Source organism: Hypanus sabinus, chromosome 11, assembly GCF_030144855.1.
Source record: "Hypanus sabinus isolate sHypSab1 chromosome 11, sHypSab1.hap1, whole genome shotgun sequence".
Taxonomy (NCBI): Eukaryota; Metazoa; Chordata; class Chondrichthyes; order Myliobatiformes; family Dasyatidae; genus Hypanus; species Hypanus sabinus.
The window spans coordinates 48,245,200-48,272,608 of record NC_082716.1 but is presented as its reverse complement, the minus strand read 5'-3'; the positions used below and the strand labels follow the sequence as shown (position 1 = coordinate 48,272,608).

At 37.6% G+C, this 27,409-nt stretch overlaps 1 protein-coding gene across 9 annotated transcripts in view; it reads left to right on the top strand.

The window, feature by feature from the left end:
• The window catches only part of LOC132401931 (inaD-like protein), a 299,063-nt gene that overhangs the window by 85,949 nt on the left and 185,705 nt on the right, over positions 1–27,409 (top strand). For 7 of the 9 annotated variants that reach the window (XM_059984281.1, XM_059984284.1, XM_059984283.1 and 4 more), the window contains exons 19-24: positions 3,129–3,338; positions 5,420–5,539; positions 9,254–9,589; positions 16,051–16,171; positions 24,080–24,275; positions 27,207–27,326. In XM_059984281.1, the coding sequence (XP_059840264.1) occupies positions 3,129–3,338; positions 5,420–5,539; positions 9,254–9,589; positions 16,051–16,171; positions 24,080–24,275; positions 27,207–27,326 (1,103 nt within the window). The remainder of the gene's footprint in view (positions 1–3,128; positions 3,339–5,419; positions 5,540–9,253; positions 9,590–16,050; positions 16,172–24,079; positions 24,276–27,206; positions 27,327–27,409) is intronic. The other 2 variants (XM_059984286.1, XM_059984287.1) reach the window with 2 other exon arrangements.

Here is a 27,409-nt window from a genome sequence, read left to right as displayed (position 1 = left end):
AATTTACACCTTTGTGACTAATTAACCCACTAACCTGATGTCTTTGGAATTGGGGAGGAAACCAGAGCACCTGGAGGAAACCCATGCGGTTACAGGGTGAATGTACAAATGTGATAACTGCTACGCTATTGTGCTGCCCCAGTTTATTTGCACAGAAGTCTTTATAGAGTAAAAATGTTATCTCTCAGATCATCAACATGATGTATCTCAGAATTTAACAATACCTGCAAGCCACTGGATCTGAAACACTGAGCGTTATAAAGTAGCAAGATACTTCTATGCTACATTTGGCAGGTTGCCAGTGTCAGCTTTCATCATATAGAGTGGTTTGGAATGAAGGGCATGTGCTCTTCCCAGATGGGAAATTTGATCAGATAGTTGTTGCAGACCATCTTTGGTATTATTAACCACTTTGTGAATCTGCCTTGCCACTTCATTCTGATTTTTTTCATAACAGCAAAATCCTGACAGAAAATCTTCTCTTAGTTGGAGATATTATATGATAGAAAGTAAAAGAAAATGAAAAATACATTTTATTGAATTATTTTTGAGTAAACATTCATTTATTAGCATTACTCATTGGGGAAGCCAATGTTTTAAAAAAAATCACGAGGCTGATTGATTAACAAATTGCAGAGTATAAAATTGTAGAATGGTTATGGAACAAAAAACAGCCTTTTAGCCCTTCATTTTGTACGGTCTCCACCCAACCATTTCCACTAGTTTACTAGCCATGTTTGTGTTGTCCTTCAAATTTTACTTCACAATTTATTTATCCATTTTCTTGCTGGATGGTGGATTTTAACTCCACCACATCTGCTTGAAGTGTATTCCAGATCACAAGGTTCCTAATTTCACTCTTAATTATCTTCCTCCTTATTGTATACCCATGATCTCTAGTTGCTGACCCCTCTGTTGAATGAGTACAATCTCCTTCTATCCTCTCTAGACTTTTCACTACTTCATCTACTTGTATCAAATTTCCCCTCATCCTTAACAAGAAAAAGTCCTAGCCTCTTACATCTTTGTTGTCCCTTACCTCAGGAGCTGTTCTTGTACTTCTTTCCGAACCTCTTTCTAATACCTTTGCATCCTGCTTATGTGAAAGCAACATTCTAGCTGAGGCCAGATCAGAATTTGATCAAAGTTCAGCTTGATTTCCCTGCTTTTATACTGCATGCCCGTACAGTACAATGTTGATGTGTTGGTATTGTGGGCAGAATAATGGCTGGAAAATGAGATTAGTATAGGTGGATTCTGGATGTCTGGCATGGACATGATGGGCTAAGGGATTTGGATTCATGATAAAGTGAAGAATTCTGTATGCCTTATACCCACTTTCACAACCAGCCTCTGCCACTTATACTGATTTATATGTAAATGCCACCAGGTTCCTCCGCTCTTCAACATCCTTTAGAATTAAGTTTGTTATTCTAAACTGTGTCTCCTCATTCTTCCTCCAAAAATACATCACTCATATTTGCCTGTCTTAAAATTCAGCTGCCATGCCCATTCCACCAACCTTTTGAGAATCTGCTACACTATATCAATATCCTCTTCACAGTACTGCTGAGTTTTGTGATGTTCACGAAAAGTGAAATTCAGGCTTGCAGTCACAAGCCTACACAAGTAATAAATGTTTTAAAAAACACAGTGATTCTAGCATGAGGCTCTGTGGAATGCCTGCTATTCAATATTTCTCTATTCCGAAAAACACCTTTTTTCTATGACTTGTGGTCTGTTACATTGCCAGTCACAAGTAAGGGAAGATCTGCAGATCCTGGAAATCCAAGCAATATACACAAAATCCTCGAAGAACTCAGCAGGCCAGCCTTCATCTATGGAAAAGAGTAAACAGTAGCTGTTTCAGGCTGAGAGCCTTTGTCAAGACTGGGAAAAAATGACCCCCCCCCCCACCACCCATTTCCTCCAGGTGTGTGTGTGTGTGTGTGTGTGTGTATTTTTACGTTGCCAGCTTGGATTTGTCAGCAATCATGTGGTAGAGTTAAATGTCCTTTGGCATTTTTTGCTGTTTCACTATGTATAAATGAAGCATATTCAAGAGCAAAAATATTATAAATGAAGAATATTCAAGAACATAAATATTATAAAAATAATAATTTTTAAAGAATGGTGTGCTTATGTCTTATGTGGAGTAATGTGAGTATTTAAGAATGCGTTTGAATTATTTTAATTGATAATTCTGTTTTTCACTGTGTATTATATTGTCAAATATACCAATGCCAATTTCAGTCATGACTGGTCAGTAACTCTATAACTTTATACTACTGTTGGTTTGGGGGGGTGGGGGGAGGATGGAATTCTGACCACAGTATACTTTGTCAATCAATTCTCTCTAAGTTTTCATGAGGATTTGCTTTCATCCTCTGGCATTGCTTCTTTTTAAAGCAGGCAACTTTTACTGCAAGACAGGGCATGGATCCAGAATAGGCAGGGCCATACTTCTTCACATCCTTTGCTGTGGTTGCTTCATGGTCAGAGTTTGCAGCCAGCGGGGATTTGCTTCAGCTGATTTATTAACTTTAATCTCCATTATTTTGCAACTCAGAAATCTTAATGAATAAATTTTGAAATAGAATTTTATAGTTCATTCTCAGCTTTACATAATTTTCCTTGTGTGTGATGTACAAAGTCACTTGGACATTGCTGTTCTGGTCTTTCAGATTGATTGTAGTGGTGAATGGGAGGAAGCTGACAACTGTGTACTTCCCCTTCCCCTTCCCCTTCCCCATCCCCATCTATCCTTTAAAAAAAAAGTTTTTAAAACAATGTTGCGTTATGGTTAAAGGCAAATTGCACTGCGTTGTCTTTCATTAACACTGTTCAAATAAAGTGGCATCTCAGTTTTGCACGTATTTTCTTTAAAGCTGTTTAACTTTGATTAGTAAATGTTGGTTGACATTTTCAGAGAAAATTCAAACTAAACCTCTGGAAAATAGTATGTTTCCAAGTAATATTTCTGGATTAAAAGTTATATCATAATTTAAATGCTTTTGGGATTAATGAATGTGATAGGTTTATGTGCTGCATACCTTTGTCTAAACTAGCTACGGATCTTTCTTTGTCTAATCTAATCTACTTCTTATGGTCTCTGGCTCCCTCTGCAGGATCCTTTAGATCCCACACGCACTGTTATTGTTATCCGCTCTTTGGTGGTTGGTGGGGTTGCTGAATGTGATGGCAGGGTGCTACCTGGTGATCAGCTCATCTTTGTCAATGACCAAAATCTAGAGAATACTGCTTTGGCTGAAGCTGTTCAGGCTTTGAAAGACGCTCCACCTGGCAAGGTCCGCCTTGGCATCTGCAAACCAATGGTGGTAAGCACCAATGTTGCTCGTGAAATGTAACCATTTGATAACGTCATAATTTGAAGCGATCTCAGGCTCTTGGAAACTCAGCAAAAAAAAGCACTAAATTTATTTATTTTACAGTAGAAGTATAAATTTTTTTCCTCAATATAAATGTTTTTTTTTGTGTGTTATGCCACAGGTTTTCAACAAATGTATTTGATTTAAATCTAATATGGGTTGATATAGCTGAATATTTTATTGCAAAATAATATAAAAAGTAAATTAGTAATATGGATTTCTCATCTTTAAGAAGTCTGAGTTATACATTTGAGCGCAGAAGTTAGAAAATGAGCAAATTCATTTTACATAGGTCCATGAATTATACTGAAATTTTTTTTTGCCATTAGACACAATGTGTTTGTGTTTATGTTGTGTGTGATAATCACTCATCCTGTAATTAAGCTGCTATGGTAGGTTTGTATGTGATTTTGTAAAACAGCATGGTCTTCATATTAGATGCTTTTGTTGCTGTCTTTGGAATTTGCAATGTCGCTATTGAGGGAAACCAATAATCATGCATTTCATAGGATTTGTATAGATATGTCATCAATTCTGTAATTGATCTATTTTGAAAAGGACTATGGAGAAGAACGCAGGAGTATAAAATTGATGAAAGACGTGGCACCATGACAAAACCATATAGCGCTTCACGTGTAGAATGTTGAGAGGAGGCAGGGCAAGTTAATAGTTCTTTATCAAACAAGCAGTGTTCTTGACTTAATAGGAAGCCAAAAAGTCTAATAACTGTTTGCCAATAACTGTTAAGGCCTTAAGTCAATTAGTGCTCAAATCCAGATTTGACAATTTAGGAGAGTGTAGATGCACTGGGTATCTATCAGAATGAAGCACAAAACAAGGAGAAATGATTTTCTCTTTCTTAAGGAATTTCTGAGAGAACTTGGTTTAAAAAAACTATTTACTATGATAGAATGATTAGTAACCAGGCGATATAGATTCAAGAACATTAGCAAAAGAACTAGATGAGATTTTCTTTTTTTATGTATCAAATCATTTTAGTTTAGAATGGGCCATCTGGATTAATGATGAAATAGGTATGGTAATACTCAAATGAAGATCCTACACATAGTTGTAAAGAAAAAAGAATACTGCAAGGCTGGTTGGAATGCAGAGAAGAGCTGAAAAGCTGAGCTTATTATGCAGATTTTTTTCAAAAGTATACACAGACACGATGGGGTGAATGATGTCCAGCTGTGCTAAAAAGTTTCAAGAAGATCTCCTGCCTCTCTACAAAACCCTGCAGTACACCAGTTAGTATATATTCTGTAGAATCTTACCCCATTTTTCTGCATCCATGGCACTGTAGAAGTAGTTCTCAGACGTGATATGAAGCACGTTTCACTCAATATCTTTATAGGTAGCTTCAGAATGGATCAGAAGCAAGAATCGGGTTGAGCTAGTTTGCCTTCTTCTAACAGAGGTTGACTGTAATTCTATTATTGCTTTTGGTTAAAAATGAATTCTTGTGTACTATGTAAGGAGTCAGTATAGCTTTGCGTGCCCCAGATTAATAACATGCTATGCTTTGGCTCACTGTTACATGGGAATCCTTTTTTTAAAATAAAATACAACTAAGGTTCATAACATTGTTATTGATACATAGGCAATTCAACTGAATATAATTTCTTTAAAGACTTGAATGATTGTCATATTTAATCAACACAAATGACATGAGCATTGAGATGTATAGAAACAAAATCAAATAAGAAAGCTTATTAGAGGCATAATAATGTCTCTACATGTACAGTATATTGTCACCTGCATATGCTAATGAGAATATTTTGTCCATACATGTGACCATACTGATCACCTCTGAATAATAAGTTGATGTCTTTATCAAGGGAACTATATTTTAGTATAAATGTTATATAGATATTTCATTGGTCTTTTTACATTTGTTAATATCCTTACGAACTATTGGAATTTGTAGAAATAATTGAGAGTAAATGAAAAATAGTTTTTAAAAAACTTTTGCTGAAGATATGGTAGTAAATGCTCATTTAATTTGAAAATAACACATTTTTTTCCAGATTGACGCAAATGAAAATACCATTTCAGACTTTGCTGGCTCAATTGTCTCAAGAGAAGATATAAAACATGATTCAGATATATTAAATTTAGCTTACTCTACAAACCTGCCTGTGCCACATGTAAGTGCCTTTAATATTAGTCCAAACTTGTTTTTAAAGTATTTCTACATTGGTATTTATGATGCACGTAGGAAGTGTTGTGGTTATTACTGGAGTACTAATCAGGAGGTTGCACCCCTCCTTTGATCTGGAGATGTGAGCCAATTGCCATCTCTGAAACTGGTAATTCATGAAATAAATCTGAAATAAATTGCAGCAGCAACAAGCAAATTATTTGACAATCATTAAAATATCTCATTCACTAATGAACCTAGAAAGAAAACATTTTTTCCAAATCGTAGAAGTGCAGTTATCCCAGATGCCAACTGTACTGTAAAAGCATTACAAAATATTCAGTATCAAAAAGTATCATAGCATGCAACAAAAGCTAACTCAATTGACCTCTTGGGAACAACCAAAGCACAGGAATTTACAAAGACACAACAGTTCCAAATAACAGTCCAAAGCCTTTGTCACAATACTTTGGCCATCTGCTATACTGCAAGAATGTCTTGAAAACTAGTTGCATTTATGATCTGTATCTTTGACCCCACTATTATCATCATCCTTGTATATTTCCATTCTGTCCAATAGAGAAAGCCAACAAGAGGTATATATTGATGTACATGCAGAAGGAAGGCCCTCCAAAGTTCTTAATATGGTTTCAAAGTCAAAGTAAACTTATTATCAAAGTACATATATGTCACCATACACAACCCTGAGGTGTGTTTTGTTTTTGCAGGCGTACTCAATAAGTCCAATAACCATAATAAAATCAATGAAATACCACACCCAATAGGGTGGACAACCAGTGTGCAAAAGTAAGGAAACAGCAAATACAAAGAAAAAAAAGAAATAATAATAAATAAATAAACAATAAATATTGAGGCCATGAGGAGAAGAGTCTTTGAAAGTGAGTCCACAAGGTTATGGGCACAGTTAAATGATGGGCCAAGTGAAGTTGGGTGAAGTTATCCTCTCCACTTTAAGAGCATGGTAGTTGAGGGGTAATAAACCCGGGCCTGGTGATATGAGTCCTGAGGCTGTTGTACCACCTTCCTGATGGCAGCAGCAAGAAGAGAGCGTGACCTGGGTTGTGGGAGTCCCTGAAGATGGATGCTACTTTCCTGTGACAACTCTCCATGTGTATGTGCTTAATGGTGGAGAGGACTTTACCCATGATGGACTGGGTTGTACCCTAAATTTTTAAATATTCCATTTCTAAACATCATGACTTATTTTAGTGTCAGCAAAGAAGCCTGCTACCGAATGCAGTTTAACTCATTTCTTCAGCTGATAAATCACCATTTAGAAGAAGTATAGAGGGTCTGTTGCCTTTATGGCATTTGTTTAGTTTATTATATTTTCGCTTTAGTGATTCGTTTGTTATCGTTTTCCAGTTAAAGTTAAGATTGTTTAAAGTAAATTCGTTGTCTGTGATATATCGCGGCATGCGATGATGTCACACCCGGTTTCTCCGCGTCTTGTGGGAAAATACTGGTTTGGAGAAACGGGAAGGAGGGGGCTTATGTGTGCAGGATCAGCGCGAGAAAAGTTTTCTTTCTACACACTAGAAACATTAGAGAAGCAACGCCGTAAGGTCATGAGATAATTGATATGTTGAATTAAAAATGTTAACGCTGATTCTGTTGAAAGTAATGACGGTTGATAAAGTTTATGTTTTTTGTTACTTAAAGAGTTGCGGATAGTTTGTTGAAGTGTATTTAAAGCCGGTCGATGGTGTAGGTAGATTCTGACTGTATGTTGCACTTTAATGTAATATAGTTGTTGTAGTTTTACTTTTGTAAGTATTTATGATGTAAATGTGATGTCAAGAAGGAAACAAATACTGTATATATTTTGTATTTATCAACAGTTTTCACCATACGTTAATGTGGAAGAGTGAACAGTAAATGGTTAATCTTACTGGGACTGCCTCATTGATTGGTTTATGCTTGGTGTTTAGTTCAGAGTTCTTTTACACCTGTGCGAGAACACTACAGAGGGCAATGCTGAGGTGTACAGAGGAATGCACTCATGTTGAGGACTTCAATATCCAAGACCATTTGCAACTTGGTGGATCAATGCTGTTAAGGATCCTGCCATTTACTTGACTCAAAGAGTAGCATTTCATGCTTGTCTGAATTAAGCTCTAACTTGTCTGAATTTCTCTGACGATACTGTAGGTCCAACTGACCTACACTAGATCCTGCCATATTCTTCACTGTCCACAACTCTTTCAATTTTTGTGTTGTCTGCAAATTTTCTAATCAGTTCACATTTTTGAACAGATCATTATACTATATGTTACAAAGAGCAGAGGTTCCAATACTGACCCCTGATATTAGTTATCAGAAAGAGAAACAATAGACCTTTACCATTGGAACAGATTTTCCTTAGGAAATGACGAAGAATCTTATGTATAATGCTTTAAAGCATTTCTCTTTCTTCAGTCTACATTACTATGCATGAAAAGAATTAGGGCTCCATTACTCATTAAAGAACATACAAAATTAGGAACAAGAGAGGCTCAATCAACCCCTAAGTTTCTCCACCATTAAATAGGATCACGTTATTTACAAAGTCTATTTACTTTGGCTAGTTAATGTACTAACGTGTACACCTTTGCGAGATGGGATGAAACCAGCACACACAAGGAAGCCACCTGGTCACAGGGCAAACGTGCAAACTCCACAAAGACAGGACCCAAGGCTGGGATTGAATCCAGGTCTGTAGCTGTGAAGCAGCAGCTCTACTACCTGTGTCATTATGTATCCCTTGCAAACTCCACGCAGGTAGGACCTGAGGTCACTTTTGAACCTGGGTCTCTGGCATGGTAAGAAGAATTTAAAATAAAATGTCTAATATAGATTAATAGACATTCTGAGGAGGCCTCCGTCAGTCAGACTTGACCATGGATATTGCACCCTAGCTGTCTAGATATGCAAGCCTGGGCAGTACGATATGGAGAGCAAGCTGTTGACCATGTAGCAAGCCTCCTCTTCACACAACTGTTGAACCCAAAGGAACGGCAGAGACTGATACAGTTTGGTACCAGCAGCATCGCAGGAGTTGGCAGATAGCGTTTAATTCAATGTAGGACTTTCTTAGGGACTCCTGCTCCAGATTTTTCCCTTGGGGTTTACTCCCGAAGCTATCCCCATGAGTGGGTACAATGCAGTGGAGGTTTGAAATCAGAGTTTTCCTTTTCCTAGGTGAGCTGTCAACCATGGTTGACAAGCCCCCATCTGCCCTAAATTAGTGCATAGATATTAATGCAGGGATAAATACTTGTGTTTCAGATAAAGTAATTAATATAATCAATCTCTATCCTCCCAACCTCCAGGCTGAGACTCCCTATTGAATAGAATGGGAACTGTTCCCTAGTGTAATACTGAGGAATCTCAGCATGACACTGATCAATTGTCACACTCCATGTGAACTCCAGTAGCAGAGTGGAGTGATGAATGTTGCCAGCATTTGCGTCTCAACCCGTTCCAGGCACATGGTACATCTGTGCAAGTCCAGGACTTGTTCATCATATAATGGGTGCATGATTGAATGTTAGGATTAATTAAGTTCCATGGAATATTGTTCTGGTTAATATAGGTTATTGTTACAATTTTATTTGAAAGAACTGAATGATTTGTCTTTGTTTGAAAGCCAAGGAATAAATATATTCTACTTTTTAAGTGAACTAAAACTGACAATAATATTTCTTCCTATTGTCAACAGGAATTTGATGATGTTTCATTTTCTCAGGAAGAACTAGTCGATGAACCTGTGGTGAATTTAAAGTTACTGAACTTAGATCCCAGTAATGTTGATGATGCCGCTGAATTTTTGATGATGGAGACATTGGCAAGAGATCAGTGGACCCAAAATAATGAACAGCAGCAAATATTGGTGGGTGATGAGCAAAAGGTGAACCCAGGAATTTGTGAAACGATTCATCAGCACAATATAAATGATCAGCTGGAATATTATGAACCTTTGGCACTAACAGCTACAAGTACAATGAATAACCAACTTCTTAATACTTCACTTTTATTTCCATACAATACAAATGATGTAAGTATAATATTACTGATGTTTTCTTAAATAGAATCTCTAAACTTTACAGGTCAGACTCCCAAGTTTATTCAACCTTGTTTGTAAGCATACAATAAACTTAAGTAATATTGCTTGGTTTTTAGTCATTTTTTGTCATCAATTGTAAGTGTTCTCAGTTACTTATGTAAAGAAGTAAAAAATAGGATCTCTAGAACACAGGAATTGCTGGATTAATAAATACAATTGCTTTCTTTTTGTCACAAGTACAGCAATAAATGTTGTTGACTAAACATGACAATCACTTGGTTTCTAATAGTTTTAGATGTTACGTACCCCATAACTGGGTCACTTACCAGTAAAGATAGAGAGGTCCATTGAAATCTGCTGGTACTATTTTTAACAGTGTTTATTGATAAAAATACACAAAAATAACATCAATGCAAACATACAGATAATTTATGTCGTCAATACTAAATCTAAAAGCGCAGGTATAATAATAGTCAATAAGAAATAGCTCTATCGTTGTCTAGGGGATAATGTATTGTCTGATGGAAATATAAAAGTCACTCAAGTTCATTCAAGCTGCAGCTTTTGGTTGGAGAGAAAGACGGAGGTTTAACTTGCCCATTCCTTTTATGATGTCAATCTTTTGAGAGTCGTTGGGGGCTGATTTCCCCTTTGTTGTTAGCTAAAGCCATGCTTCCATGGTAAAGGCCCACCAATTCCGAGGCAAATGGAAAAGGACGCACTTGGGCTTTTCCACCAGCTTTCGCTATTACGCTGTTACAGGAGTTCTAGCATTTCTTCTGGTGCGTCTGAAGGGGCTGTTCCCCAGACCCTCTTTTATCCCCACTCACAGGGTCTCAGATGTCAATCAGGGTGGAAAGATGCAATCCCTCCACCAACCCCCCCTCTGTTCATTGCCTGGGGGCTTCGATGAATTCCGTCTCCAAGAGATAATGGCCATTAACTGTGGCTTTGTCTCTCGGAGGCCCAGGACACATTCCAACCATTGAGGAATCTGCGTGTGTCTCTCTCTCATTTCCTGGGTCTCCTGACCCGAATCAATAGCGATCCTGGGATTCTCAAAAAGGAGGGGGCCACGGGCGTAACATAGACAAGAGGAAGAAAAGCCATATTGGAGGAAATCCATCTAATCATACTATGCGCACATATGTTTCTGCTGAATGTGAGGCAAGTGGTTCTGGATTTGAATCCGGCCAGCTCCATGCACCCTTTCCATCATTGGTGGTTGAGCACCCAGCTAGCAACTTGGCCTCGTTAAGAAAAACAGACAAAAATGCTAAAGAAATTGCAAGGTTGCTGTCAGATGCATCACAAGGCACAGATAGGAGAAAGGGAAAAAGAAGGCATTAGCAATGTTGTTTCCAGAAAACTTTTAAGATTGTTTTAATGACTTATAAAATATCCCACATTTGTCTCTGTTCATGCAACAGCTTCTTTCTTGGTCATGAATAAACAAAATTAATTTTTGTATGTCATTATACTCAATATTCCTTCCTCTTTCTCCTCTTTTACCAAGGCAACATCTCCTCATCTCATTACTATCCCCTACATCCTCTGCTTTTTTTCTTAAGAGCTTAACTCCATTCAGAATGCTCTTGTCTGGTATAAAGATGAGGGAACAGATGCAATGCATCTGAGCTCCAGTTCATCTCTGACTTGTATGTTCCAATGCACAAGCATAGAAGTCAGAAGTGAGTTAACTCTCAATGAAGTCATCCCTTATGTTTCACTAAGGATCTGCTGGCTACAGGTGAGTATGATACAGCTGAACAACTAGGTTTGTGTACAAAACAATATTTTTGTACTCTTGTTAGAGGATTTAAAAAAAAAGTTCCTTGCTTTGCATCGCACGTAGCTATTTAAGGAAAGTTGAATGAATGAAGGAGGAGAAGATAGAAGCCAAACAATGCAGCATCAGCAATGTGTATTAATAGCTAGCTATGCCACATGATCAACAGAATGCAGAATTTCTGTCTGTATTTTTCTTACTGATCTTCCTGAATTATATTTTCTCTACTCATTGAAAAAGACCATAAGATTTAGGAGTAGAAGTAGGCCATTCAGCCCACTGAGTGTGCCCTGCCCTTCAATCATGGGCTGATCCAATTCTTCCAGTCATCCCCACTCCCCTGCCTTCTCCCCATACCCTTTGATACCCTGGCTAATCAAGAACCTATTTAGCTTTGCCTTAAATACACCCAATGACTTGGTCTCCACAGCTGTTTGTGGCAACAAATTTCACAGATTTACCACCCTCTGACTAAAATAACTTCTCCACATCTCTGTTCTAAATTTACGTCCTTCAGTCCTGAAGTCGTACCCTCTTGTCCTGGACTCCTTTACCATGGGAAATATTTTGCCATATCTAAGCTGTTCAGGCTTTTTAACATTCAGAATGTTTCTATCAGATTCCCCTCTCATTCTTCTGAACTCCAGGGAATACAGCCCAAGAGCTGCCAGACATTCCTCATATGGTAACCTTTTCATTCCTGGAATTATTCTCGTGAATCTTCTCTAAACTCTCTCCAATGTCAGTATATTCTTTCTAAAATAAGGAGCCCAAAACTGCACACAGTACTCCAAGTATCTCATGAGTATCTCATGAGTGCCTTGTAGAGCTTCCCTGCTGTTATATTCTATACCTCTAGAAATGAAAGCCAGCATTGCATTTGCCTTCTTCACCACCAACTCAACCTGGAGATTAACATTTAGGATATCCTGCACAAAGACTCCCAAGTCCTTTTGCATTTCTGCATTTTGAATTCTCTCCCCATTTAATAACAGTCTGCTCATTTATTTCTTCCACCAAAGTGCATGACCATACACTTTCCAACATTGTACTTCATTTGCCTCTTCTTTGCCCATTCCCCTAAACTATCTAAGTCTCTCTGCAGGCTCTCTGTTTCCTCAACACTACCCGCTCCTCCACCTATCTTTGTATCATTGGCAAATTTAACCACAAAACCAGTAATCTCATAGTCCAAGTCATTGACATACATTATAAAAAGCACCGGTCCCAACACTGACCCCTGTGGAACTCCATTGGTAACCGGCAGCCAGCCAGAATAAGATCCCATTATTCCCACTCTGTTTTCTGCCCATCAGCCAATGCTTCACCCATGCTAGTAAATTCCCTGTAATTCTATGGACTCTTATCTTGCTAAGCAGCCTCATGTGCAGCACCTTGTCAAAGGCCTTCTGAAAATCCAAGTACATCACATTTACTGAATCTTCTTTGTCTACCCTGCTTGCAATGTCCTCAAAAAATTGCAGTAGGTTAGTTAGGCAACATTTTCCTTTCAGGAAACCATGCTGGCTTTTGCCTATCTTGTCATGTGCCTCCAGGTACTCCATAATCTCATCCTTAATAATCAATTTCAACAACTTCCCAACCACTGATGTCAGGCTAACAGGTCTATAGTTTCCTTTCTGCTGCCTCTCACCCTTCTTAAATAGAACATTTATAAATGTACTTTTTAATACCCTTCTTAAATAATAACATTTGCAATTTTCCAGTCATCTGGTACAATGCCAGAGTCTATTGATTGATGTAAGATCATTGCTAATGCCTCTGTGATCTCTCTAGCTACTTCCTTCAGAACCTGAGGGTGCACTCCATCAGGTTCAGGAGATTTATCCACCCTTAGCCCAGTAAGCTTCCTGAGCACCTTCTCAGTCGTAATTTTCACTGCACACACTTCACTTCCCTGACACTATTGAATGTCTGGTATACTGCAAACATCTTTCACTGTGAAGACTGATCCAAAATACGTGTTCATTTCCTCTGCCATCTCTGCATCTCTCATTACAGTATCTCCAGCGTCATTTTCTATTGGCCCTATATCTGCCCTTGACTCTCTTTTATCCCTTATATTTCTTTAAAAAGCTATTAATATCTTCAGAAAGAGCCACCTAGCTTAATTTTGACTTCCAGTACTTTATCTGTAGCCCAGCAATCATAGCTCTTCAAGTCCAGACTCAACTGTATTTTAAATGTGGTCAAGATTTTTGGCTCTGGCAACTTTTCAGACAACATTCTCACAGATTCTTGGAAATCCCTTTCCTTTCATTGTTCAAAGTTGAGAAGGAACATTTGAGATAGTACTGAGAATTTTGTGTCCATGCTTTAGGAGCAGCCAAAGGCACAACATAAAAGGCTGAGGCAGTAGGTCACTTCATAAGCTGTCTACCCTTTCAGGCACCTTGTGTCATCTGTGACAGTTTTACAGTTCACGCAGTGACCTTATCGGTCAGTTCCCATCCAACAAACTGGTGTGAAAGTAAATCACGCTCAGTCACGAGGGACTACATCAGAAGAAAAAGTGGTTAAAATCTCTATCACCTTTTCTATAAAGAGAACATAATTTTACATCACTCCTTTTCTTTTGTTATTCCAAATCCCAGCTTCTCTAATCTTTGAACATATATACAGTTTTCTAGTTCTACCAACTTTCTTGGGTAAGTTCTGCTATATTATGGTGACAAAGACCATTGGTCTGACTAGTGTTGTATACCATTCATATATACCTTGTTGCTCTTAATGATGAAGATAGAAAATATAAAGGAAAGAACCCCAAATACTTTTTGAACCACTAATTCATCTATCTGCTACCTTAAAGAATCTTTGGACTTCCCTCTGTACCTCAGAACTATTCAGTAATCTCCCATTCATTGTGCATCCTGTTCGATTATTGTGCCTCCCAAATGCATTGCACGTGCTTGCCTAAGTTAATTTCCTTTTCCCATTTCTCCATTCAACTTACTGGACTACCTATGGCTTCCAGATGACCAAAGTTTTCCTCTTCAAAGTCAATAAAAGCAATATTTTCATATAATCTGTTAAATCTTTTCTCTCACTGCTCTCAAACTGATGATACAGTATTATGTTACGGAAACTCTTTATGATTTCTGAGGCAATTATGGATAGCATGAACCTATTTCTAAGGCTTGTTAACATACAGCATTTTATGTATGTAGTAAAACATGTCTTGGGGAGATTACACATCTGTTATGCCCATTGTATATGCATTTAAATTTCATATTAATCCAAAGCTATCGATTTAAATGTTACTTAATTGTTGTATTGAAATGCATGTTAAACTTGCTACACAGAACTTCCATTAAGAACTCGAGGGTAACGTTAAAATCAAATGAACAATGCTACACTAACATTGAGGATGATGAATCTTGTTTGCATGTACGTGCGTGTGTGTGTGTGTATATTATATATATATATAATATACACACACACACACTAATTAAGATTCGGTGACTTAGTGGTTTGCATAATTATTTAAACTATTTCATATTCATGTTTCGGTAATATAAAATGTATACCGTATATGCTAAAGGTACCAAGATTGTGAGTCATGAGTGAAGTGACTATCACAAGTGCTATTTTAAATTTATATATTTTATAGTATATATGTATATCAATGATTTGAATGATAGAATTAATAGCTTTATGGCCAAGTTTGTCGATCATATGGAGATAGGTGGAGGGGCAAGGTAATGTTGAGGAAGCAGTGTGACAGATTAGGGGAATGGGGAAAGGAGTGGCAGATGGAATGGAGTATGGGAATAGTATATGTATGGTTCTGCCATTTAGCCGAGGAATAAGGTCATGGACTATTTTTTGAGTGGGGAGAAAATTCAAAAATTAGAGGTGAAAGGGGACCTGGGAGTCCTTGTGCAGGATTTCTTGTAGGTTGAGTTGTTGATGCAGTGTTAGCATTCATTTTGAGAGGACCAGAATATAAAAACTAGGATGCAATAATGTGGCTTTATAAGACATTGGTGAGGTCTCATTTGGAGTACTGTGAGTACTGTTGGGCCCCTTATCTACGAAAAGATGTGCTGGCATTGGAGAGGGTCCAAAAGGAGGTTCATGAGAATGAATCCAGGAATGAAAGGGTAAACACCTGAAGAGTGTTTGATGGTTCTGGCCCTATACTCGCTGGAGTGTAGAAGAATGAAATATTTCATTGAAACCTTTTGAATATTGAAAGGCCTGAATAGAATGAATATGGAGAGGGTGTTTCCTATAGTGGGGGAGTCTAGGACTAGAGGGCACAGCCTCAGAATAAAGAGACATCAATTTAGAACAGAGATCAGGAGGAATTTTTTTCAGATAGAGAATAGTGAATCTTTGAAATTGATTTCCACAGATGGAGGCTAGGATATTGGGTATATTTAAAGCAGAGATTGATAGGTTCTTGATCAGTCAGATGTCAAATGTTACGAGAGAAATCAGGAGAATGGGGTTGAGAGGGATAATAAGTCAGCCATGATGAAATAGCAGAGTAGATTTGATGGGCTGAATGGCCTAATCCTGCTCTTCTGACTTCTGGTCTTCATGTTGAAATGATCCAGATTGAAGTGTTGAATTTAGAGTTACAAACAGTATGTTCATTTGATTGTGATATACCGTAATATATTTTGTCATCTTTTAGAATGAAGAGAAGTTCAATGGAAATTCATTGTCCTTTGCAAGTGATACTGACATTGTCCAAGCGATGGTGCCAGAAGATTATGAAAGAACTGTTACCATAGTGAGAAATGGCCATGATCTAGGTATGACTGGTTTTAAATAATGCATGGAATTGTGGAAGATTGCTAACCAATTTCTCATTCAGTTGAATATTTTAAAATCATGCAAGTATTTTCAGATATTTTCAACAGTTTTGCTGTATCTGCAGCTTCAGGAGTATATCAAGTAATACCCATCTAGAAATTGAATTAATTTGACCTAGTTTTCATGAATAGTTTGTCTGTGCTTCTTGTTATCTCCTTCATCATGTTAGACACAATTGAAAACTCACAAAACATCTCTTCAGGATGTTTTGAAAGTATCACAATAATCAGTCTCATTCATGCTCTTTGAGAAGGGTGGATTTCTGGAGCCTCCCTCAGGCTTGTTCCCTGCATTTAGAGCCAGACTACAGCCAGTGATACATTTTGGGCTGTATTATTATCATTATCAATCAACTCCAAGTTTGATGAAGTACCCTGTCCTGAAACATCAGTTGTTTGTTCCTGTCCATGGATGCAGACCAGACCCTCTTGCTGAGTTAGAAACATAGAAAATAAGTGTAGGAGTAGGAGCCATTCGGCCCTTCGAGCCTGCACCGCCATTCAGTATGATCGTGGCTGATCATCCAACTCAGAACCCTGTACCTGCTTTCTCTCCATACCCCCTGATCCCTTTAGCCACAAGGGCCATATCTAACTTCCTCTTAAATACAGCCAATGAACCGGCCTCAACTGTTTCCTGTGGCAGAGAATTCCACAGATTCACCACTCTCTGTGTGAAGAAGTTTTTCCTCATCTCAGTCCTAAAGGACTTCCCCTTTATCCTTAAACTGTGACCCCTCGTTCTGGACTTCCCCAACATTGGAAACAATTTTCCTGCATCTAGCCTGTCCAATCCCTTTAGAATTTTATACGTTTCAACATTTTGTGTGTGTTGCTCAGGATTTGCAGCATATGCGCAATTTTGTGTTTGCCAGGTTGTTCTTTCACCTCTTGTTTCTCCTGTTTGGTGTTTTCCTTTGGAAATGGGTTCTGTTGAGACTTTACAAAGCCAAAGCAGAAACTCCATACACTTGTAACCCTGTCCTGATCTAGCAACAGCAGAGATGGTGATGAAGGTTTCTATTAATGACCACAGTGAAACTTGAATGGTGAAGATTGTAGACTGCAAGGGTTTGCTCTTGTCTGGGATTTAATGGACACTTTACCCATTAGGTTCAACATGGCCATCTTTATATTGGCCAGGAATTGCACATGCAAGTCCCCTTATTCCCCCCCTTATCCTGTTTCTTGCTGTGTTGGACTTTGGAGATGAAGGTGTTTCCATATTCTTTTCATTATCTTATGTCTGGAGATAATTTCTACTGTGGGTACTGGAAGGAAAAGAAATCAAACATAGGGTCAAGGCGGGTTATACAATAGTTCAGATCGAGTCACAACTGATTTCAGAGTGTTAACAGGTGAATTTCTTTTAAGCTCACTTGCCATATCAAGATTCAAGATTCAAAAACATGGGCAATGTCAGAAATACTATATTACTGTGACCACCTCCTATCAACTTCTTGGAAGGCCAACTTTAATGAATCTCTAGTCCGCTGGTGCATGTGATCACCTTCCTTTTAACCATGACTTTGATATCCCCTGAGTGGAACAAGTCACTGTGCCTTACTCTGTTGCTCCCCATCTCACCTCCACTCTCTCTGTGTCTGTCTCTCTCTCTCACTGTCTCCCTGTCCCACTCTGTCTCTCTGTGTAAATCTCTTTTCCTCTGCCTCCCGCTTCCTTGTTCTCCCTCTGTATCTGTGACTTGTCACTTAGCATTAGGATGGGTAGCTGCCTTCTAAAATGCGAGCTTGCCCCATTAAATTTAAAAAATTTAGAGCATCATCTCCAATAGCAATAACATGTGAAAGGTGGAAAAATGCAAGACAAGCCCCACTTCCATGCAATATAAAAGCCAGATTGATTGATTTTTTGAAGCTTTACTTTTAAGATTCTGAAATGATTATTTACACGACTTAACCCTGAACAAATTTACATCCCAAGATGCTAAAATTATATTAAAAAAATACACAATCTGTAAGTCTGGAGAATTGGTGAAGGCTTCACCTCCTTCCTTACAGTAACTTTCATTTCTCCATGAAGACTATCTAAGCAATATATGAATAAAACCCTGAAGGCCAAAGGAATGAAAGCTTTAGTTTTGCATTCTACATTTGCTTGTGTTCCAGAGGGTGCACTAATGAGCACTGCATTTCAAGAAAACTAATTTAATATCAGAGTAAGGTGTATTTTGCATTGGCCCTGGCTCAATGAAAGACGTCTTGGAAATGCATCTCCATGTTGGCAAAAAACAAACATAAAATGATTTAACAAATTTTCTACATATTTCTGGGAGAGTTAATCCTTTCATGTCACCAAAACCATATGCTGTGAGGATATAAACTTCCTGACCAAGAATTTATTTATAATCCGCCCAAGTTTACAGATGGCTGATTTATGTACAGCCTGTGGGTAAGAGCAAGCATTTGGAAGACCATTGGGATGAATTTGCCAGCTGCTGTGGAGCTGCAAAAACCTTCTACTGGGTGGAAGCACAGTTTGTGGCATTAATTTGACTACTAGAAAAAATTGCAATCCTTTGTTGTGGATATGAAAGTACAATATAAATCTGCAGCAGTAAATAATTGCTAGGTCTTCAGTAAGCTCTCTTAACTACTTTTTAAAAATAAATTTAATGGAAATTTTTGGGTGGCAAGCTAGCACAATCACTTTACAGGTCACTGATCAGGATTTGATTCCCACCAAGGTCTGTAAGGAGTTTGTAAGTTCTCTTTATGATCACGTTGGTTTCCTCTAGTTTCACCCTTCATTTCCTCTCAAAGTCCTAGGATTAGTAGTTTGTAGCCATGTTATGTTGGCACCAGAAAGGTATGCTTCAATGTACATATAACAAATAAAGCTAATATTTAAGTCTTTAATCTTTTACATCAGTACAGTATATTCTGTTGCGGGATGTTAATAATTAATATTGGAAATAGTTAATCTTTAATTGTAATTTTTAAAGTTTAATCAAAGTGATTTTGAATGGAAAATTTGATTGGCAATTACATACAGTGGATTCTGGTCTATTGGGACATCTCCAGACCAGTACGTTTTGGCCCAATTAAGAGGTTGCCCCAGTTAGCCAAAGTTTCATGGCAATAGTATAAAGAAGTAAAACTGCACTTAGCTGAGTAGCAAGTTATGTACTTAAATGAAATACAGAACATATTGGAACGCTACTGATATTACTGCAATGCTATAAAGCCTAGCAGTTTTTGACAGAGGAATTCATACAGTGAAATATACTTCTGATTAACTAAATGAACAAAATCAGCACAGACACCACGTACAGATAATGGATTGCCTTCATAGAGTCATAGAACACTACAGCACAGAAACAGACCCTTTGGCCCATCTAATCCATGCTGAATCATTAATCTGTCTGGTCCCATTGACCTGCATCTGGAATATAGCCCTCCATATTCCTCCCATCCATATACCTACCTAAATTTCTCTTAAGTGTTGAAATCAATCCCACATCTACCACTTGCACTGGAAGCTGATTTCACACTCTTATCAACCACTGTGAAGAAGTTACCTCTCATATTCCACTTGTGCATTTCATCTTTCACTCTTAACCTATGACCTCTAATCGTAGTCTCACCCAACCTTAGTGGAAAAAACTAAATGCATTTACCCTATCTATACTCCTCAAAATTTTATATACATCTATCAAATATCCCCTCAATCTTCTTGGGAATAAAGTCCTAACCTATTGAACCTTTCCCTCTAGCTCAGGTCATCAAGTCTGAGTAACGTCCTTATAAATTTTCACTGCACTCTTCAATCATATTTACATATTTACATGACCAAAACAGGACACGATACTCCTAATTATGCCTCACCAACATCTTACACAAATTCAACATAACATCCCAACTCCTGTACACAGTACACTGATTTATGAAGGCCAATGTGCTAAAAGCTTTCTTTATAACCCTTCCAGCATGAAATAGTTTCAAAAATCACTGCTTTTTAATTCAGCCTTGGTCAACGTCAATGAATATTATAACACAAGCATGCGCAACAGACACTATGCAAAAGCTGCTCAATCTAAGCACAGTATTTTGTCTATTGTCCACACAACTGCATGTGACTGATACTAGTTAGAACGTGTTACATCTTCCAAATCTTCATTTTTATTGCAACATTCAAAATTATTTTCGATATCTTCAAATTCTTAAAAGATCCTAACTTGCTGAAGAAGTAAAATTGTTTCATTTTCACTCCTGGCTGTTTCTCGTATTTCCAAGGTGAATACTTGGAACCACAGTGATCGAAACACTTCTGAATTGTCTTACTGCTTATCGGTGGGTGGTGTAAATCACTGCTGTTTGAATGTAAACACACACAACTGACGCTATTTAAAAACTGTTCACTGTAAGCATGGTGTAGTGGCTAACTGTTCTGCAAAAGTCTCTTGTCCCAATTAAGCAATATTGTGTCCCAAATAAGAAAGGAAATTCTGGCTGTTTTCTCGATTAGTTTTTGTTCTTTAAGAGTTGTCCCAATTAAGCGACAGCTCTGATTAACCAATGGCAGAGTTAACCAGAATCCACTGTACATGCAAAAAAATGAATTAATGTTTATTTACAGTTTTCAGTTTCAACTGTTCCTGAATACCTGGTATAAATTTAGCCATCGATTGAATTATATAAATAGGTCATCCCATTGAAAAGTTACTTTATATCAGTAATTAAGTTTGTTAATGAAAAAAATATTTATGGAAATGGTTTAATCTCAGATTTTTGCAAAAATTATTTTTTCTTCCTACCATGAAGAATTTCAAATCATGTCAAATCAAATTTATTGTCATTTAACTATGTACATGTATATAACGTATATAACTACATAACGTATATAGAAATGAGACGTTTCTTCAAACTAGGGTGTAAAGCATAGTAGTAGACATAACACACTTAACACATGATAACTTATGAGGGTAAGGATAAAATCTACAGATGAATCACATAACTAACAAACTAAACTGCGTTAATATTAAATATTGTAATGGACGGAACAGGTTAACCAGTGACACTTTGAATACAGTGTGGCAGTGATTTCAGAAGACTAATTGCCTGGGGGAATATCTGTTTTGCATCCTGACTGTACTTTTTTTAAATGCATTGTACTCTCCTCTCTGATTGTGGAAAGCCAAAGAGGGTGCTGGATGGATGGGTGGGTGGGCCCTGCATATACAGTGCTCCTGATAAATGTCCCTGATGGATGGTAGAGAGGCCCCTATGATCCTCTCAGCTGTTCTCACAGTCCTTTGTAGGAACTTCTGGTCTGATGCTCCTGTAAAGCACAGTTAAGATGGGGGGAGGCGCCCTGCTTTCTTCAATCTTCTTTGCAAGTGGAGGGGTTACTGTGCCGCCTTGTTCAGCGAGGTGATATTAAGGGAGCAGATGAGGTCATCTGTGATGTGAACTCCCAGGAACTTGGTGCACTTAACCTTCTCTGTGGAGGACCCATGTATTTCTGGGGGGTGGTGGTGGTGGTTTGTCTGCACCTTCCTGAGGTCCACGGTGATTTCCTTGATCTTCTCTATGGTCAGGCTTGGGTTGTTCTTCTCACACCAATCCACCAGCCACTTCATTTCCTCTCTATACTCTATCTTGTCATCATTCTTTATAAGGCCAACCACTGTTGTGTCATCCTCAAACTTGATGACACAATTTGAGCTGGATCATGCGACACGGTCATACATCAGTAGTGTGAACAGCAGCAGCCTAAGCACACGGCTTTGGGGAGCACCAGTGTTCAGCATAATGGGACAGAAGACATTGCTGCCCACTCAGACTGTCTGTGTCCTTACTGTTAAGAAGTCCAGTTTCCAGTTGCAGATGATGAGACCCAGAGATGACAGTTTCCATACCAGTGTCTGGGGTATGATGATGTTGAATGCCGAACGGAAGTAAGTAAACAGCAGTCTGGCATATGAGGCCCCATTTTGTAGGTGGGACAGGACAGAGTATTGGGCCGAAGTTGTTGTATTGTCAGTGGCTTGAGTGCTAAACAAACTGGAAAGAGTCCAGTGTAGCTGAGAGAAAGTCATTAATCCCCATCATGACCAGCCATTCAAAGCATTTCATAATGGTTGATGTTAATACCACCAGACCATTATCTGTTACTTGAATTTTCTGTTACATGAATCTTGATATATCAAAACATCATTCAAGGTAAATAGCTCTGAAGCTGGTATGATTAATTTTTCTTTTTTGATGACAGCAAGTATCCTAGCCAAGGTCATGTTAATAACCACGGTAACCAGCAAAAAATTGTCCATATATTCTCTGTTTTGGCTCCCAACTTTTAAAACCTATTTTATTTTTCCCTGCCTATGAGTCCTCTGCAAAGTTTTGCTTGTCAACTGTAATGTGTTGAATTAATGTTGATTTTCTTCACTGTAAAGTCGGCTTTACTAATAGGTTTCCACATTTTACCAGTCTACATGGCATGGAATTTACTCCATTTATGGAAATTCAAATTCCATGAATCTGTGTCCTAAAACTCTGGATTGGCATCTCCATGGTAACTAACGGAAAGCTTAGAGAAGCCTTATGGGATGGAATATGATGTTGCAAAATTGATCTTACAGTTCTTCTTTCCTATTTGTGTAAATAAAAGACATATCCATGATCATTTTTATTCTATCTGTAATGAGCTTTATTGCAAAGATCTCAATTCTTATTGCATTTAGTCATTTTACAAATTTGTTGGATATTTTTGTTAGTTCCTTTTATAATATCCAGTAATTAGCCAATAGTATTGCATACTTCATCAAAATCAGTGGCATATGATTATCTGCAAGGTATCCTGTTACTCAGACAGAATGGGTAAGGAAATTGTTTTCTGGAGATGTCTCCCCAGCTCACTCTTCATCACATCCACTTCTGGCATTTTATGCTAAAAGTGAATTTAGGATGTGTTTGTCAAATTGAACGAATGGGAACAAAGAGTGATTCAATTAGTAAGTTGATGCTTGCAAACAATATGTTTGGTATTTGATATCTTACACTTATTGGTATTGCAAAGGAAGATGCTAAATATAAAAACTCCTCTGAGATCAGTCAACATTGTTTGTTTTCCTCCTAATGACTAACTGATGGGAAACATCCTGCCTCTGGAATTTTAGATGTAATGGCTGCTGAATGAGCACCAGATTCAACAGAAGCAAAGTTTTCTTGTCCTAATATATTTAGCTTACTTGCTTTTCCTGCTGCTCTTAAAGAAATTGAGAGCCTAGATTTATTCATTGTGATTATTTAACTTCTGATGTTGATAGATTTATTTGAAATGGGAAATTATGGTGTTAAAATTATGCTGATTAGATCTGACCCATCTGCTCATGTTTCATGTAAAAGTCCCATATTATTCTTTACAACCAAGTAATTGTTCTTGCGACAAACCATAACTTGTGCCTTCAGTAATACTAATGTTTGTAGTTTGTGGCCATATACTTTTCCTAGCCAGTTACAATATCATTAAGTCATAGGGATATACAGTATGGAAACCAACCCTATTAGCCCACCAAGTCCACACAAACTATCCATCACACAGTTTAAATATTAATTCAATCCTAACTAATTTTATTCTCCCCGTATTAATGTCAACTCACAGCCAGATTTTACCACATACCTAGACACAAGGGGCATTGTAGAGTGGTTAATTAACTTACCAATAGGCATATTTTTGTGATGTAACAGGAAACGGGAGCAACCAGTGCAAATCCACACCATAATATTGAGAATGTACAAATTCTATACACACAATACCAGAGGTCAGGATTGAACCTAGAAGAAATTCTCACAGTTATTTTTACCATTATTTTACTTGGGCTAGGGTTGAGCATAAAAAGTGATCATAGTGGACCTGGAGCAATCATCAAAAACATTGAGAATGAGGGAGCTGCTGGAAGAGATGGACAACTCCAGAAGGGGGATTATATTGTTGCTTTGAACATGGAGCCCATTAGTGGTCTGAATTCAACTCAGAAGCAATTAATTTCTGCCAGTCAAGCCATCAATGAGGAAATCATGTGAGTATTTCCCTTATGTTTGTTGTGCATTTTTTATGTTTCACCTTGCTAATGTTTTTTGATTTGATTATTGTAGTGCGTACTATCCCAGTTTTGCAAAGGTTTTTTATAGGTTGAGCACCCCTTATGCAAAATTCCAAAATCCTAAAACCTCCAAAATCCAAAGTTCTTTTGAGCGCTGGCATGACATAACAAATGGAAATTTCCACTAGGTGCTGGATAGGTTCCAGCGTGCGGTCTTTGCAGACCATGGACAGTTTTGAGAAGTGATTTCACCTATGTGGTGAACAGAAGTGAAACAAAAATAAAAAACACTGCCTAAAGTGGAAAATGAAGATCTCGATAAGCATTGAAAGAGTGGATTTATCAGTGACAGAATCAACATATGCCACTTAATAGTATGCTGATCATGAAACAAGCTGTTCTATCACGACAAACTGAAAATTTAATGTAAAGCTTCTGCTAATGATGAACCAGCAGAGAAATTCGTTGATAAATTTCCCAAGTTCATAGCTGATGAAAATCTAACATACTGAACAGCTGTGTCACTACAGATGTGTGATGAACAAAAATTAGAAAAAGACTGCTTATCGGTGGCACATACTGTAAATTCAGAGTCAAGAATAATGACGAAGCCAAACAGCCACTGACTGTCCAACTGGGCAGCCGAGTTAGTGATAGCTTATCTTTCTGATAGTTCAATATACACATTATTGTTTTATGCACAAAATTATTAAAATATTATATCAAGCTACCTTCAGGGTATATGTACAAGTTGTAAATGGATTTCTTGCTTAGACTTGGATCCCATCCCCAAGATATTGCATTATTTTGATGCAAGTATTCCAAAATCTGAAATCCGGAACACTTTCAGCCCCAAGCATTTCAGGTAGGGTTTGCTTAATTGTGATTTTGTTATTAACCTCAGCTATTGACCAATGTCAAAGGGGTCTGCCTGCAAAATAGTTTATTTTTGTGAGTTATAGCTTTCCTAATCATGACTTCCTATAGGACATTTTTGGTAAAGAATTTTTTCTGTCAATAAAGTGAATGCATGTGCCAAGTTCACTAAACTTCCAGAGTAGATTTAAGTTAGAAGCAGCAAATATGAGTCGAGTGTGTGGAGTTTAAGTTAAAAACTGACAAAGATGCTGTATTGCTAATGGAAGACCATCATGCATTATTCTTTTCTGTGTTCAGGATTTTTTCTGAAGTTTTGAAAAAGGTAATGTTATTTGTGATTTGTTGGATTGTTTCAGCTGCATCTGTTGGAACCACTAGTGCACTGCCAATGAACTTGAACTGAGTTATGGATTTCCACATATGTTCTCTAAGTCATGAAAATCTGGTGTTGTAGTCACTTGAAGGCTAATTTGGCCAGTTAAGTCCACCATAGGATTCCTTATGACTTTCTTGTGGGAGGCTCCAGTTTGCTTGCATACCCTGGTTTTTTTCTCTCTGTGATCCTTTACAAGATTACACTTGACACAAGATCAAAGACAGTATTGTTTACATTGAGGATGGTGGGACAAAAAAATTTGATGGAAGCATGAAGGTCAATTTGTTTTATTCACCTATTTTCCTGAATTATAATGTTTAGTTACGTGGTTTTAATTTTTTTAATTGTTCTAGAAAAACTTAACTTCCAATTGCAGTTTTTGCTGAAGGTCAGAGTCAGGAGTGTTTTAGGGCAAAGTCCTGTCATCATCCACATTGTGTTGTTAGACTTTGAGGTGCACAGTGCCAACATGATAAGTCCTGCACATGAGAAGACTACTTGCAAGTATTTCACACTCGGACACTGGGCAGTTTCAATGTGAACTACTGTTAGTTTAATGTTACAGCCAAGGGCAAATGCTGTTGAAGAAGCAAATGTCCTTTAAAATGGAATTCTTGTCAATACTGAAGCTTGTTTCCTGAGGCCACCATTTAAATAGTGACTTTTTTTTTCAAGCCATGAGGTTGCCTTCTCCAAAGGGAAAGTTCTTTCGCTTTATCTGATTGTTGTTATGTTTCACTTCAGGCAAGATGACAGTTAGCATCGTCAACTAACTCAAGCCTCAAATAGACCAATTCCCCACCTACTTTAGTATGTTTTTCACTCTCATTTACTAATACCCCTTACTGTAACCTTGACAGACTCTACAATTATTCTTTTTAGCTCAGTATCAATTTTTGTTGAAGTTCATTCCTGCTAAGTATCCTGATAAGTTTCTCTGTTAAAACTTTTATATTAATACAACAACATGTTGTTATAGAGAAGTTCATTTACTTATCAATTGTCTTTCTCTTTCGTCAATAATAAATATTGGCCTTTAAATTACTAATTCTGTAGTGCTGGTTGCATGCAATTGTGTTGAAATAATGCATGTTAAAAATCCATAAGGATAAAAAGAATTATTTATGGATGATGTTGAAATGTGATAATCATGTATTCCTTACTGCTTGTGAATACCCAGAAGGACTAGTCCACTTTTGCATAACAACATTTTCCTGTTCCTTGCTATAAATTCTGACTTTACCCTGTGATTTATAAACTCCAACTCACTTTCAGAGCTTTGACTTTCCTCAAGTGAGTCCTGCTTAGTTATGAGACCTGATATCGGTTAAAGGGAGTGCCGTGGTTTATTACAGTGCAGTCCACTTCTGTATACCTTTTCAATGAGTTAATACTCAAGGGGAAAGATGCTAATTTATTTCTCCACCATGATTTCTGGGTGCTACTTTAAATCTCAGCCCATCAACCCCACCTGAAACTGGGGATTCATTGTGACAGCTCTGTATGAAGCATCTATTTTGTAACTGACTCTAAGCTCTTTATTTAGTGGAATTTGTGGAAACCAGTACAACTGGCCAAGGGAATGTTGTTTCTTTCTCATAATCGAAATTGACTTTTAAATTACATTTCTGTTTTGGTTGTGGGGAATTTAGGATTACTTATATACCAGCAAAGGATGTGGATCACTATAAAAGATTTTTTGCTTCAAAGCAAACCAATTCTAGCAGTGCTGCAAAATTGACAACAGAAGTCAAGATGAAAGATGCTGCAAGGTATTTACATTGCTTCTTCTATGTATTATTAGTTCACGTTTTAATACTTTTGGATGGATTTCCAAGCTAAAAATTGTAAGCAG